Below are 15,116 nucleotides of genomic sequence, written 5' to 3'. Positions count from 1 at the left end.
GAGTGCTCTGTGTCTCTCTTACACACACACTCACACACACACTCACACACACATGCATGTATGGAGATCAGTCGATGGAATTACAGAATGGCAATTCTAGGACCATTGGCACAGAGAAATAGAGACAATGTGTTGATTAGATTGAGATAAAGCGTGGGACGAGAGAGAGAGAAAGAGAGAGAGAGAGAGAGAGAAAGGGAAGTAATGAAAGAGGCGTGAGAAAGAAGAGTGCATGTTTTCAATCTGACACTCCAAAAAGAGACAAAACGGTACTCTCGAAGTGCTGTTCTTAATTGGATGAAGGGGGTCGACCCGGCCCTGTAATTATTCGCAGACGCGCGTTCTTACAAGAGACGGAACGAGGAACAGCGAAGGGAGCCATCACTTCTAAAAGCTACAGAATGATTAAAAGATGAGCAGCAGATTTGAACCTTTCATTGAAGTTTTGCTCTTCTGTTTCTCTCTCCCTCGTCAGTCTCTCTCTCTCTCTCTCTCTCTCTCTGTGTTTAGCAGCTAAACTTTTCCCGAAACCAAAATTCTCCGAAACTCATCCTGGGTAAATAAATCTTGTGTCACTGTCCTACGGTGCACCATGCCACGTTGTATCATTTCATTGATTTAGGACAGGCTACAGGTTGGAAAGGGAAAAACAAAAACAAACAAACAAAAAAAGGCACATTGTTAAAGCGCATTGTGCGTCACCATTACGGACAAACGTGTTTAGAATACACCAACGCTACCACGTGAGACATCACAGAAGCCGGTCCAGAGAACACATCCCAGATCTGAGATACCCTACTGAGATACGGAATCCATCGTCCTACAGCTGCATGCTGAGAAACATGATTGGTTCTGCTGGTCACGTCACATTGTGGTGATGGGAAGACGAGATAAAACATGTTTCTTGTATATTGCAAAAAGAGATTCAGCATTAGCTCACCTTTCTGAGAGCGTGGAGGTAAACGCAGCAGTATACTGCGCATCTGGTAAACCCCAAGCACTTGCAAAAAAAAAAAGTGGAAGTGAGACGTACTCAATGGAAGCATTTGATTGGAGGAAATTTGCATACACGACGAATCATCGGGCGGCACACGGAGCATCCGATCCGCACTCCCACCTTGGCGCCGGATCCCCTTCCTGACGCAACCCTCCCATTTTACCCGGGTTCGGCACTGCATCCAGTGGCTGGGGTTTGAGCCACTGGGTTGGATTCAAGCATGGGAAGTGAGAGACCTACCACTGAGCCACCAATACAAAAAAAAGGATAGACTGATGATAATATCTAGGTTTTTCATATTATATTTTTTCATTACAACGCAAAAAAATATTGTATATTCCGTCTCCTCACCAGTAGAAACAAGAAACTGGTAGAAGTTCTAGCCGTATCCAGTCATCAGGAAATGACATCACACATCAATGGAAAAGTTTCGCTAGGAATAAAATGCTATCTTCAGTATCTTGTAGAGATTATAAAGTTCGAGATGTTAAGTGCGATTCCAAACCTAGGGAACGAAACTGCTTGTGAACTTGGTAGGGAACAAGTGAACAATGGGCCGTCACTTCACCGGAACTGGACATGAAATATACCCCATACATCATTATGTGTTGCTGGTGTGTAAATGAAAAAGAGCACGAAAGAGATTTATATCTCTTTTAACATTATTATTGATGACAACGTCATAAATCTTACACATTATATAGCTAATTAAAAAAAAACCGCCACAATAAATATTTTTTCTTTACATCTTGTAAATTCAATAGTACACGTTCTATAATAGCATCGGGTCTGTTTCAATAAATACCCAGCATATAATTTCTGTAGTGTGAAATTTCCACAGTGGCAGCAACAGGTATCCGAGGTGCCTACGTTACCAGGGTAACAGAGGTTACCAGGGTAACCGGGGATGAATTGACGTCTGCGCTGGTGACGTTACACGGTGTCTCACAGGTTGGAATTCTGTTCCCTTAACCGAGGGAGTGTGCGAGTAGGGAGCACACTGCGGAACGTCTCCTTCATCATTTAATTGTCCGTTATGACACATTTGACCAATTTTATATATTTTTTTATATATATATTTTCTTAATTTTATTTTACTTTATTTATTTTTAATGAGGAAAATGATTTGTCAAAAGAAAAAAAATCTAGGATTACATCCTAGTTCACCACCCTTCACTAAACACGACAGATGGATTAACATGCAGAGTTCCAACTTTTCCAACTCACCGCGAGCTTGCTGGCTGATATCGTTAATGAGATCGGCGTAGGAAACGTGATCGTCCTCGTTAAACACGATGTGCTCGGCTGTGATGTTCTTCTCTCTCATCTCAGTGTACGGTCCCTCGACAGCGAAGTAGCACGGCCGGTCGTCATTCTTCTGGTCATTGTACAAGAACATGGCGTACTTTTGCCAGCCGAAGTCCCTGTGCATCCTCAGTACAAACTGGCCCAGTTTCTCGTGCGTCGGTCCCGTGTTTGTGATGTACGTGTACATGTTAAATCCCAACGCCGGCGCTCCAGCCGTCACCATGGGCACCTCCCAGTGCATGGTGAAGCGGGCGACCGGCGACGACGCGTAGTCGCAGCCCGGCCCGATGAAGGCCCACGGGTCATGGGCAAACTTCAGGTCCACGGCCACGAGGGGCGCCACCGAGTCGGAACACATCCCCTCCTTGTTCTCGCTGCTTCTCAAGACGAGGTGCATTTGATGGCCTGGAAGCAGCGTAGGGTCGGAGTTGACTTTCTCCACGGCCCAGTTTAGTGCAGGACCCACTCGAGGCCATGCCCACGGGTACTCTGTGTTACGCAGGGGTAAGATAACAGCCAGAGTGATGTTCTTAGGAGCAGGTGAGCCTTCATGCTGAGGGGCCATTTCCAGGTCCACGACTCCCAGAGACACTCCGCTGAGCAGAACCACAAGGGGCAGCCACAGAGATCCCACCAATGCACACTCCATCTTCAGCACCTGAAGGTCCTGAACACATCAAGAGACACATTAACGATGTTAAAGTAGAATCTAAAAAGAAAATAATATTAAAAACTTTAAAATCTAAAATATTTGTGTTTTATGTTTCATTCTTGTTTTAATCTACTGAGAAATCAAGGTCCTGGCCAAATCAACAGACAGGTTTCAAAGTGTTTATATCAATCTTTAAAAAAGGACAGAAGTTCTATGTAGAAACTTTTTAAACGACATTTAAAAAGATCTGATATTTGGTAAAATATCAAATATTAAGTTTGTAGTTCTAGCTCATAGTCCAACTAAGGACAGTGGAGGCCAATAGTGACGACCATTCTATTTATCCCCATGTGTACGCGCGTGAGCAGACCTCCACATTCAACATTCACACACTACAGGCAATTTGGAAATGCCAATTAGTGTAACCTGCGTGTCTTTGGACTGTAGAGGAAACCTACTAGGCACAGGAAGAACATGCCCAAAGACCCGAGATGGGAATCGAACCCAGGACCCTGGAGGTGTGAGGTGACAGTGCAAGCTACTACACCACCATGCAACCTAGAGCAACTTTTCTAATAAATATTGTTTGCTTGCTACTTACATTATCCCGTAAAAATGAAAGCTTACTCGCAATGTAATCTTTTTTTGCGATTACAAGAATGTAAAAGATGAGTTATTTTTTACCTTTAAAAATGGGTTGATTTTAAAAAAGCAAGAACCACTTTGGGGTTGGGGGGAAGGCAATCAAACATATACTGCCTTGTAAAAAAAAATTGTTTCATAAAGGCCTGCATCGTGTAAAGAAACAACTCCAACTCCAGATCATAACACTGGTTTCAGAGGCATGTACAGTACAGTGTATGCAGGATTGGTACATCACTTCATGTGCATCTCTTCTTATCTTGATGCACCCTTTGCTTTGGAGTAGGATCAGTCTGAACTCATCTCACCACATGACCCTAAAAAAACTAAAGCTCTCTAAAAAGTGTTTTTTTATGGACTCACAGATGTTTAGTCCCAATCAGTCCAAGTCATGATGCAAAAGAATATATTCACCATCCTGAAACAGTGCCTTTTTTTTTGGTCAGGCAGTGTAACTTTAGTTATTGTTGGATTAACTCATTATGTACTCATTTGTTGTTAATGCCAAACTAGATGAGTTTATTCAACACTGTATGAATATATTCATTGGTATAAGACTTTTAAGCAATTACTGTTGATTGGAATTTAAAATATAGGTAAGTTAGTCCAACTCTGGATGTTTGTTAGTTGGGCATTAGTAAGAGTGAGGCTGCTGCAACATGCTAAGTGTTATTTCATGACGAGAAAATCTTTTCCGTTAATTGCAAAAATTTTAGGGATTTCTTAAATGATAATGTTTGGCTAAAAGTGTGAATTAGCAGCAAAGATCATTCAAATTGCATTTCTCTTTACAAAGGTACTACTCAATATAGTCGCCATCTCCATTTGCGCAATCGTTAAAACGAACTTTTGAAAAATCCTCTTTAAAAACTATTTTGTTGCAGTCACCGGTCTCTCACTTTTATCCATGGTGTCATCTCCGGGAACATTCTGTAGCACAGTGGGAGACCATCCACTCCGACAAAGGGGATTTTCAAGGAGGATTAGAGTCAGGGTCAACGATAGCGCAAATGCATGCCTCGTGTTTGAGACTGTGTTGAGTAGTACCTTTGTATAGATGAATATCAGTTATTAAAAAGGTTATGCCCACTTTTGCCACCCATTATACAATACTTGGACTCAAACAAGATTTCTCACAAATCTGTTAATGCAGATCCACTTAAACAGTATATCTCGGTAACACTCTGAGAATTCGAATGTCTGATGTACCAACAATCAGCAACAACATCATCATCATCATCATAAACATCAATAACACAATGATATTAAATGTTAAAATGTATAATTATGATATTACCACGCTGGAATGTATAATTATTATACATTTATTATGTTAGAATGTATTATTATTATTATAAATGTATCTGTTACGGTGTACTATTATTATTAAATGATCATGTTAGAATGTATCATTATTGTAAATTTACCATTTTAGAATGTATCATTTACTAAATTCATCATGTTAGAAAGTATCATTATTATAAATTTATCATGTTAGAGTGTATTATTATTATTATTATTATTATAAATGTATATGTTACAGTGTACTATTATTATTAAGTGATCATGTTAGAATTATCATTATTATAAAATTTTTATGTTAGAATGTATCATTATTATAAAATTATCATGTTACAGTGTATCATTATTGTAGATTTACATTGTTAGAATGTATCATTATTTAAATTCATCATGTTACAATGTATCATTATTATAAGCTTATCATGTTACAATGTATCATTATTGTAGATTTACCATGTTCGAATGTATCATTATTATAAATGTATCATGTTCGAATGTATCATTATTATAAATGTATCAGGTTAGAGTGTATGATTCTAACACAGCCCACTTTACCTCCCAGTCGGTGTGTTCAGTCCCGGTTGTTCCTCATGTTCAGTCCAAAGCCGGTGCAGGTGTTTTTCCCCCGAAACTTTAGTCGATTAATGGCAGAATAAACTCGGTTCCGCGTGTCCTCATGGCCACAGGCTGCTGTGAAAGTGCAGTTCATATAAACTCGGTGTTTCTGAGCGACTGAGTTTCCCCGAGACTCCGGCGCTCTTTACGCATCGTCGTGTCTCCAGACCCCGGTCTCCTGTCCTCTTGCATTCCTCCAGCGGGGACAGAGACACGGGGACACTGCGAGAGAGCCGTGGACCAACCCGTGTCCTGCTGTCTGTCCCTCAGTGCTGCTCTGTGTGTGTGTGTGTGTGTGTGTGTGTGAAGCCCGAGAGAGAGAGAGACGCGCTGCAGATGGAGAGGTTCACCGCCGCCGCCGCCGCCGCTCAGTGTGCGGGAAACACGCAGGGTTGCCAGATTGAGGCGGATCTTTAACCTCCTCGAAACAATAAACACGCATCAGGACTCGCAGACCCGCGGTTCAGTCTGCTGTGTAATTCTACACCACACGGCAATGTGTGTGTGTGTGTGTGTGTGTGTGTGTGGTGTAGGGGAAATAGTGTGTTGTATTTATGATAAAATCTGTCTGAACTGAAACATGTATATTTTGGTATATTGATGTGTTTCTTGGGGACAGACTTCCATCCGGTAGCTCCCGACATTCAAAAACAACTATTTATTTATTTATGTTTGTTTGTTTATTTATTTGTTTGTTGTTGAGATATTTATTGGCTGGAACACAGCACAGGAATATTAATGTCAGAAGGTCCTCATAAGGACAATAATCATGTGTGTGGGCATGGTATTACATCATAGGGACAAAATAGGGAAAACTAGTGTCCCCACAAGTAAAAATGATTTGTTTATGTATGTGTGTGTCTATCTATCTATCTATCTATCTATCTATCTGTCTGTCTGTCTGTCTGTCTGTCCGTCCCGAAGTATTTCTATGTGTGCATTGGTTGGTGTATTGATGAATTTGTTGGGGACAGTCTTCCCTTTGATCGGTCCCCACAAGTAAAAACAACTATTTATTTATGTTTTATTGATTGATTTTTTTAACTTGTTTATATATCTATTAGGTGTAGCCAGCGTAAATAATTATGTCAGTAGAAAGTCCTCATAAGGACAATAATGGTTTGTGTGTGTGTGTGTGTGTGTGTCAGTTTGTGGCCATGGTATATTGGTAAATATTATATCTAGGTGGGGACCAAATAAGTAAAATTTGTAAAAAATAACTATTTGTTTGTTTGTTTGTTTGTTTGTTTCTATCTATCTATCTATCTATCTATCTATCTATCTATCTATCTATCTATCTATCTATCTATCTATTGCTTTTGTTTTAAGAGTGTGTTAGTGTTTTGATGTGTTTGGTGGGGACAGTCTTGTATCTGGTCCCCACAAGTAAAAACAACTATTCATTTATGTATTTTGTGTTTATGTATTTATTGGATGTAGGACAGCACATAAATAAGAATGTGAGTAGAAGGTCATCATAAGAACAATACTTATTATGTGTGTGTGTGTGTGTGTGTGTGTGTGTGTGTGTGTGTGTGTGTGTGTGTGTTTGTGGCCATGGTTTTATTTCTTTCTGATCAGCCCCGGTCTGAGCGGATCATACACATGTACGTCTCCACATCAATAACAAGCAAATGGTACATTACATTACAGAGAACTTTTATAGTGCTTAATTACGAGCTGCAGTTGCAAATAAACTCATGTTGTTTTATCTAGAGCGTTTAATTTGTACTGTTAACATAGCGGGGAACGGTAATGAATCGAATTGCTTTTGTGCCTCTCGTTAAACAAAAGAAGGTAACTTGTTTATTTTTGACGCTGGTTAACTGTTTGGAATTTCGGTCCTCGGTCCCTCGTGACCTTTGGGATTTTAATCACACGCCTCTCTTCCTTTTCATTGTTCTGTGTTTTCCCGCACTCTTCCGGCTCAATTAAAAGGTGCTATTTTTGTTGACTCCATTAAGCTTTTATTGGCTCCTTCTGCCCTCTCCTCCCTCTCTACCTCTCTCCTCCGTCCCTCCTCCGAACTCCCTCTGCTTATCCTCCTCTGTTTTCTTATCGCCAGACACTTTCTGAGCGGCCCGTTTAGCGCGGTCCTCACTCTGCAGCACCAGAGACTCTCGGATCGATATGGCCAAGGAAGAGGGAGGCGGGCACTCGTTTCCCGGATGCCCCACACTAGTGAAGCCTCGGCGTGTGAAAACAGCACGACAGGTCACATAGCCGGCCGTAAATAACGCTGCTTTCTGGATGGGATGACGCTTCCCTCGTTCCTCTTCATAGCTCCCCGGTGACCTGGACATGCTGACCATTTCCACTGTCTGCTTCTCCTGTGCCTTGTGACCCACTGACTCGCCTTTGACGCACACACACACACACACACACACACATCAATACATATCTATACTGTTTATACACATTTGGAGAAAAAAGGAAGGCGAAAGGCCATATATCCTTTTATGTTATCCACAAACTCATCACCATAGTTCGGTTCGATTTGAAGAGCACAGAACATGTCCAAAATAGGATCTCTCTCACCCCCGGCCACTTCCTGCTCACTAATGCGCTACCTTTCTCCACTGCATCCTACACCCACCTCTGTGCTAGTTACTCATCCACACAAAAAAGCCCACACCATCATAATTTATGTATTCTGTCAAGACGGGCTTTAATGAAAACGCATACAAGAAACGGCCTCTTTTGTCATTTATTTACAAAACCACACCATGTGTTTTTGTATTTACAGCAGCTCTGGGATTTGAGTTCATCATCCCAACATCCCAACATGGTTGTAAACGGTGGATTTAATGGAGTAAGTGTGTGTGTGTGTGTGTAAGAAGATGAGAGTGTCTTTCCTTTTAAAATAATACAGTCGGAAAATCTGTAAAATTCAACTCGTACCGAAGAATCGAATTTGGGGAGAAAAGCCGTCCACTATGAAGCTCGCATTTATTAAGATGAAGAGTGTATTAGGTGGACACGGCATGACACATTTACCGCATTCAATCCATTATCCTCTGTGTTAGTTTCTGTGTCCTGATTACCTTTGGGAGCAGGCAGTGGTGAGAGATAAAAGAAAAATGTGCCATGCAGACCCATCAGGCTAATTGGGTACATTTTATAATGTTTCCAGATAGTCAGCTTTTCTGATCTAAAAAAAAATAAATCAGCTGCAAACCACTTTTGCTAACCAGATGTCATAGTGCGTATTGTAATATGGTGTACATTTAAAAGTGGCTTCAGTGATTTAGACGTACTAGGAAAGCTTTCTACCTTGATGTACTAGTGAAACACTGGGACAAGTGCATTAGTGTAGCAGGGGATTATAGAGAGAAATAAAGGGAGTTTTAACTCACGCCCCCAGCCTTTTGGTTGCTTTTCTTAGTCTAATTCTTATTTTAAATCTAGAATTTTATTTAACATTTGTACAAAAATCTTTACATTTTCTGATTAATGTATTTAACAGGATTTCCTTGATTTTCAACCTACTGTTCCGTTAGGAAGCTCTGGGGTCTCGCAGGAACATGTCTGAGAACATCATTTAACACTTCAACTTCACACTGGTGGACTCCATTCCGCCGGTGATGTCATCGTTAAAGGCTTTTAAAGGGGGTCAATACTTATGCATGCTACTCTACTACTATATGGGTTGACCTCGAGAGTTTTTTTTTAATCCATCTCAGGGAACACACATTCCGGGCAATTTGGGAACACCAGTTAGTCTAATTATATGTCTTTGGACTGTGGGAGGAAACCGGAGTACTCGGAGGAAACCCGCCAACCACGAGGAGAACATGCAAACTCCAATCACACAGAGATGGGAATCAAACCCAGACCCTGGAGGTATATAATATAGCAATGAATAATCATAAGCATAATTCTTGAGTTCTAATTCGGTTTTAAACATCGCAGTAATGTTGTTTTTGGAAATGCTTGAATGTTTTTTAATGTTCTCCGTTAGCTGGGTTCCCCGGTTTCATATTACACAGCTGCGTTGTAAAATAACCTTTGTGCATCTCTAACCCTTTCCATATGCTCCAGCTACATCGTTTACAAACGCATAGCGCGTAGTTTAGAAATCCTTTTGCAATGCTTTTGTCCTTCACTTAAAAGGCAATGCATTATTTTTTCCTTTTATGTTGAATTCTTTTCCCGCCTGGTGAGTCTATCCCTCTTCCTTCTTTCTCTCCATCTTTCTTTTCTTCCCCGTCTGTTTCCTGTCTGTTTGAAGCCGGCTCTGGTTTCTCTCTGCTGTGTGATCAAGCTGCTGTTTGGTCACTGACCTTGAAACCTTCGATGGCGACCACACCGAGCGGCACGTGATACATCACATCCGCAAATCGTGGGTGTATGTGAGTGTGCGTGTGTGTGTGTGTGTGTGTGTGTGTGTGTGTGTGTGTGTGCGTCTTGAAGTTGTCGTCTGGGTAAACAGTCAGTTTATTCTTGTGATTGTGCTCTGATTCATGACGGCAGTGTTGGAGAAATCAGCCTCTCTGATGATGCAGTGCATCTGCTTAACATAGTGTGCTTGCAAGTGTGCATGTGTAGGAGGGAGCCATGAGCTTTTTTCCCTCCCTCTCGTGTGTTCCTTTTGTCTCTAAAACACACACACACACATACCCTTACACACTGTGTTTGATCATTAGCCTTTGCTTTCTTTGAGTTAGGAACAGGAATGTGTTGGTAAATCAATCCCTTATCGGTGCAGTCGCTCAGCGCTTACATCATGAGGTCATGAAGGGATCTCTCTCGCGCTCTCCATCCATATGATATCACTGATTCCGAGTCAGCCGCTCAATCCTCCCAGGCAGGATGGTGCAAAAGTCGGTTCTAAGAATACACAGCACACGCGTCAGATGTGACCCGCGGCCCTGTATCTATGAGCGAGTCCTACACACTCCTACAAGTTACCAATGGCAACCAGTGTTGCAATCTCCTCGTAATGAAGTTGTTATTCACCACCAGAGCACTTCCTTCAACATCCCCGTGACTACACGTGACTCAAATTACACATAACCTGTCTCCCACTTTGAGAGATTTACCTGTAGCTTAAAAAGCAGGGAACGTTAGAATATGAAAAAATACCAATACATACAGTAAGTAGAAGCCAGCGTTGCAATAAAATCTAAAATCAATCTAATATATCGTGGATAAACACTCCTCAAGTTATAATAATCACAATTAATTAGCTATTATTGGGAGATTGCATGTTCTCCCGTTCTGGGTGGGTTTCCTCCAGGTACTCCGGTTTCCTCCCACAATCTGAAGACATGCAGAGTGTGCCCTGAGATCCCTGTCCAGGATAACCTTGAAAACAAGATAAAGCAGTGTAGACAATGAGTGCACATGGTACATCCTGGACGAGGTGCTAATCCATCGCAGGGCACACACACACACACATACTCATTCACACACTATGGGCAATTTGGGAACACCAATTAGCCTAATCTGCATGTCCTTGGACTGTGGGAGGAACCTGAAGGAAACCCACCAAGCACTGGGAGAACATGCAAACTCCATGCACACAGAGGCGGGAATCGAATCTGAATGGGACATCGAACCTGCATCCTGGAGGTGCCGCTCATGGTTGTTAAATACGAAAAAAACAGTGGTAATCACCACTGGCTTCCACAGTCCCTAGTTGGACTACGGAGGTTCCTAGATGGATGGAGGAATTATTATTATTATTATTATTATTATTATTCAAGAAGTGTTAGACAAAGGGTTCTTAACACTCAACACATTTTTTGCTTCTCACACAGATCATGGATTATCTAATCCACGCATAAAGATTTTATCACAGGTTTTACGCTAGACGCCTACAACCCTCACATTTTTACCCTGTGCTTGAGACCAGCACCAAAGGGGCCCTGCAACCCCAGTGGCATGTTGTGGAGTATTGACTGGGACAAGCCTGTATGGCAGATGAGAACTCTACCAAATGGGCATGGGTAAGGGGATCAGGTCGATGCTTGATTGTATCTGAGAAGTTGACCGTAAGACACTTTGCTCAAGGTCTCAGCAGTGGCAGCTTGTCTGGGGATCTTCAGTCCAACACTTTAAAAATCTACCCATGGTTTGCCAGGGATAAGCTGACCAAGTCCCCAACTCCTTCTTTAGTAAGTGTTATTTAGATTTTTATCTCTTAAGATCTCTATCTCTTCCATGGAGGGAGAGAAAAATGCTGTGCACTTTAGTATGCCAGTATGTCTGTACAGTGTTTATGGACTTAGGAAGCCTGATAGATGGAGACAAATACAATCAGCCAGTTCTCTTTAGGGACATGAGAGATGACTGATGGAAGGGAGGCGGGGGGAAAGGAGGAGGAGGAGGAGGAGGAGATGGCCGTGCTAAGGGAAGCTCAGAATAGCAGCAAAACCAGCAGGGAAAATTTCCCAATTCTTAATTGACCCGTTGTGTAAGTATGTAGAGAAAGGACGTTCTGTTTTCATGAAGATTTCTCAAATGATTTGTGTAAATGTTTACAATTGAAACTCTGTTCTGATGAAAAGCAAGTCTATGTGCTAATGCATATCAGCCCGGGTCTGGGTTAAAAGCCTGGGATTAGTATGGGAGTTAGAACCTTGGACAAACCACAGAGCGTAGGTTCGGTGTTTGTTTAAGTGCCTGGTGAAGATGTGCTCGCTCTTCATTCGAAGACTCAGGAGTTCTCAACACCGGGGTGTCTTGATTCATGTCTTCCTCTTGTCCTGAGGGACAACAATGGGTCAATTCAAACAGCGCCTGTAACTTAAAGAGAATGTAGCTCAGACCACATTTGGTTCGTAATGTCTTCTTCTTCTTGGGAAGGAGCAAGGGTCCGTTCAGGTTCGGCTTTCTGGTCAGATGTGGGCAGGAAGCTACAGAACCATTTAAGTGCAGGAAACACAGCATGCGGAGACAGGAACACAGCACTGAGAGCTCCTGAAACACTTTTCAGTCATCTATCACTGAATGTCAAGTAGCAGCGAGTCACCGAGCCTGGACATCGAAACCTTTCACCCATGCTTCACACGGTCTACTCAACTCCAAAATGTCTTCAAATCACATCAGAAATTCAACCACATCGATTCTCACAGCTCTGCTTCACGTTTCAGTGAGAAAATAGTGGCTTTCCAGTTTACCCTTTTCAAAAAAAGGCATTTTATTGCTCCAGTTGCAAGATATCCAGTGCGTGTTTTACTTAATTAGAGTCTTATTTAGAAAGAAAGAAAAAAGATTGCTCAGTGGCTTTAAATTACAGAACATTAAAGGAGCAGTATGTAATATTTAGAAGACTCTGCTGCTTTTTAAAGTGACATACGGTGACTGTAAAAATACTGACATGGCCTCTCTTTCCTCCAACTGACCCCACTTCCTCTGTTTAAACTACAAGCCTCAAGTTACTCTTTAAGGAAAAGGGGCGGGGCCGAGCATTGTTCTAAATAGTAGTGATGCGTATTTCAGGGCCAGAAAAATGTAAGACGCCTGAAATAAAGATGCACCATCGAAATCACAACTTTTATTCTATTCTGTAGTAGTATATTTTACTATTAATGATTTCTTTAAATGTTCCAACATACAGTACTGGGCGAAAATCCTGAGTCAACCCTCATTTCTGCATATTTTTTTTTTCAAAGAGTCAGACATTCTTGTACTTTTAATGCAGTCTCGAGCAATCGTTCTCCAGGCTCCCTGAAGGACTTTTTTGTCTCTCATTTTCAGTCCAGTTCTTCTACCTGAGCAGTTTCAGAGGAATGTTTTTTGTTGTTTATTAAGCCACAATGTAACCTATAAAGCATTTAAGCATTAAAAAAAAAGAATAAAGGCATGAACCTGTAAGAAACAGCTGCAGATGATGACAGATGATCAGGCCGGTGATTAGTGTACTGCTAATACTGAATGATGCTAAGTGGTTTGAACAGACAAGAGGGGAAATGAGGTCGCTGCTGAGGTTGTGACACAAACAACAAATTATTTAAATTGAAGCTTTAATTGTTGTAAAACATTTGACTCCATTTCTGTAAGACGTTTTCGTAGTACTGTATTTTGTGTGTGTGTATATATATATATATATATTTATTTATAATAATATTTTAAATGTATTAATAATTCTAATATTATTAAATATTTTTAACTGATATCATATTATCATCATATTAAAAAAAAAATATATATATATATATATATATTTTTTTTTATTTTTTTTTTTTTATTTTTTTTTTTAAACAATGTATATATAGATATTATATATAAATTTTTCCTATATCCTTTATTTTAGCATATAGAATAGAAATGAAATTTGTTCATATTTGAATGAATTAATTAAAATGAACAGCCTTATGATTCTAAATAAAAAAAAGAATCAGGATTTATTGTTACTTGGATTTAACAATAATTAAAAAAAATTCTAAAACGAAAAAAAAAAACCCAACAATTTCTAAAACCAAAAAAAGTGCATTTAGACATCAAATGCTAAAGCTTTTGTTGGTTTATATTAAGTTTTTTGTATTTATTTAATGTTTTGGAACAACAACAAGTGCTGAAACATGCACTTTATAGGTGTTTTAAAATTTTTTTTTTTTTTTTTTTTTTTTTTACTGTTTTCTAAATGTTACCCTGGGTGAAAGTAGGCTAATATGGTCTGGTACTGGGCACCACTAAAAGATTCAGTGGCAGTATGCAGTACTATGAATGAGAAGAGAGCAGCTGCCTGTCAAAACCCACCTTCAGAACCGGACAAGGAAGCACTTTCAGCAAGAAAACACATCTGATAACGTTTAGCCATATTAAACAACACTTTCTGAATTGCATTTGAACCGACTGTTATTCTGTTCACGGCTAATGCAAGCTACGAAGCTAACTAAAATCCCAAGTCCCTCTCTAACCCCTGATCAAAGGCACTACCTGGTGCATGGAACAAGAGACTGTACTTTCTAGTTTACTAGCTTTACTTTTAACATTAATTGAAATTCAACCATGGAACATGTAGTTAAATAAGTAGAAATCTAAATGGAAACCGTCCATCACCTCCATGGTTTATTCTCCTCACTATTTAGCTACATACAGTAGAAAAAGAATTTAAAACCACTTTCACCCCTGAATGTTACACAAATGGCACCTGACTCACCGAATCCCCCATTTAAAGAGACGTGTAAACGCATTCGAAGCAAAGTGCCTATGGTTTTGAATAGCACTCCGGGCGATCAGGCAGCGTGGTTAGCGCTGTGTTTTTGTCATACAGGAAATTGATGCCATTTCAGTGTCATGAAAATGTCTTTCTCGGAAAGAGAGGGGTAGAAACTCTGAATGCAGGATGTCAGGTAACGTGTTTGTGCAACTGTAGAATATATTTAGTTTCTTCATCATATTCTTGACATTCAGTGGGAGGGAGAAGCTTTTTTATCAAAGCCAGGCAAGGTTCAGGATTAGCTGGAGCTGAGAAGCAGTGAATCAATAGACTGAAATCACATATTATCAGTGTGATCTATAGACCAATCCCCAAGGCTGCTCCGAAACCCCAATACCACACATACTGTTGAAATATATATCAAACCGAGATTAAAAACGTTATTCGGTGTCACATGGATACAGGAGTAACCGAATAGCAAGACATTATTC

At 40.5% G+C, this 15,116-nt stretch overlaps 1 protein-coding gene across 1 annotated transcript in view; it reads right to left on the bottom strand.

Moving 5' to 3' along the window:
* npr1a (natriuretic peptide receptor 1a) overlaps nucleotides 1-5,916 on the bottom strand; it is a 103,471-nt gene extending 97,555 nt beyond the window's left edge. The window contains exons 1-2 of the mRNA XM_053490098.1: nucleotides 5,457-5,916; nucleotides 2,225-2,972 (exon numbers count right to left, since the gene is read on the bottom strand). Of these exons, the coding sequence (XP_053346073.1) occupies nucleotides 2,225-2,954 (730 nt within the window). The 5' untranslated portion in view covers nucleotides 2,955-2,972; nucleotides 5,457-5,916. The remainder of the gene's footprint in view (nucleotides 1-2,224; nucleotides 2,973-5,456) is intronic.
* Nucleotides 5,917-15,116: the final 9,200 nt, after the last annotated feature.

This window comes from Clarias gariepinus, chromosome 28, assembly GCF_024256425.1.
Source record: "Clarias gariepinus isolate MV-2021 ecotype Netherlands chromosome 28, CGAR_prim_01v2, whole genome shotgun sequence".
NCBI lineage: Eukaryota > Metazoa > Chordata > Actinopteri > Siluriformes > Clariidae > Clarias > Clarias gariepinus.
Note: the sequence above shows the minus strand (reverse complement) of the source record. Positions and strands in the feature narration are given on the sequence as shown.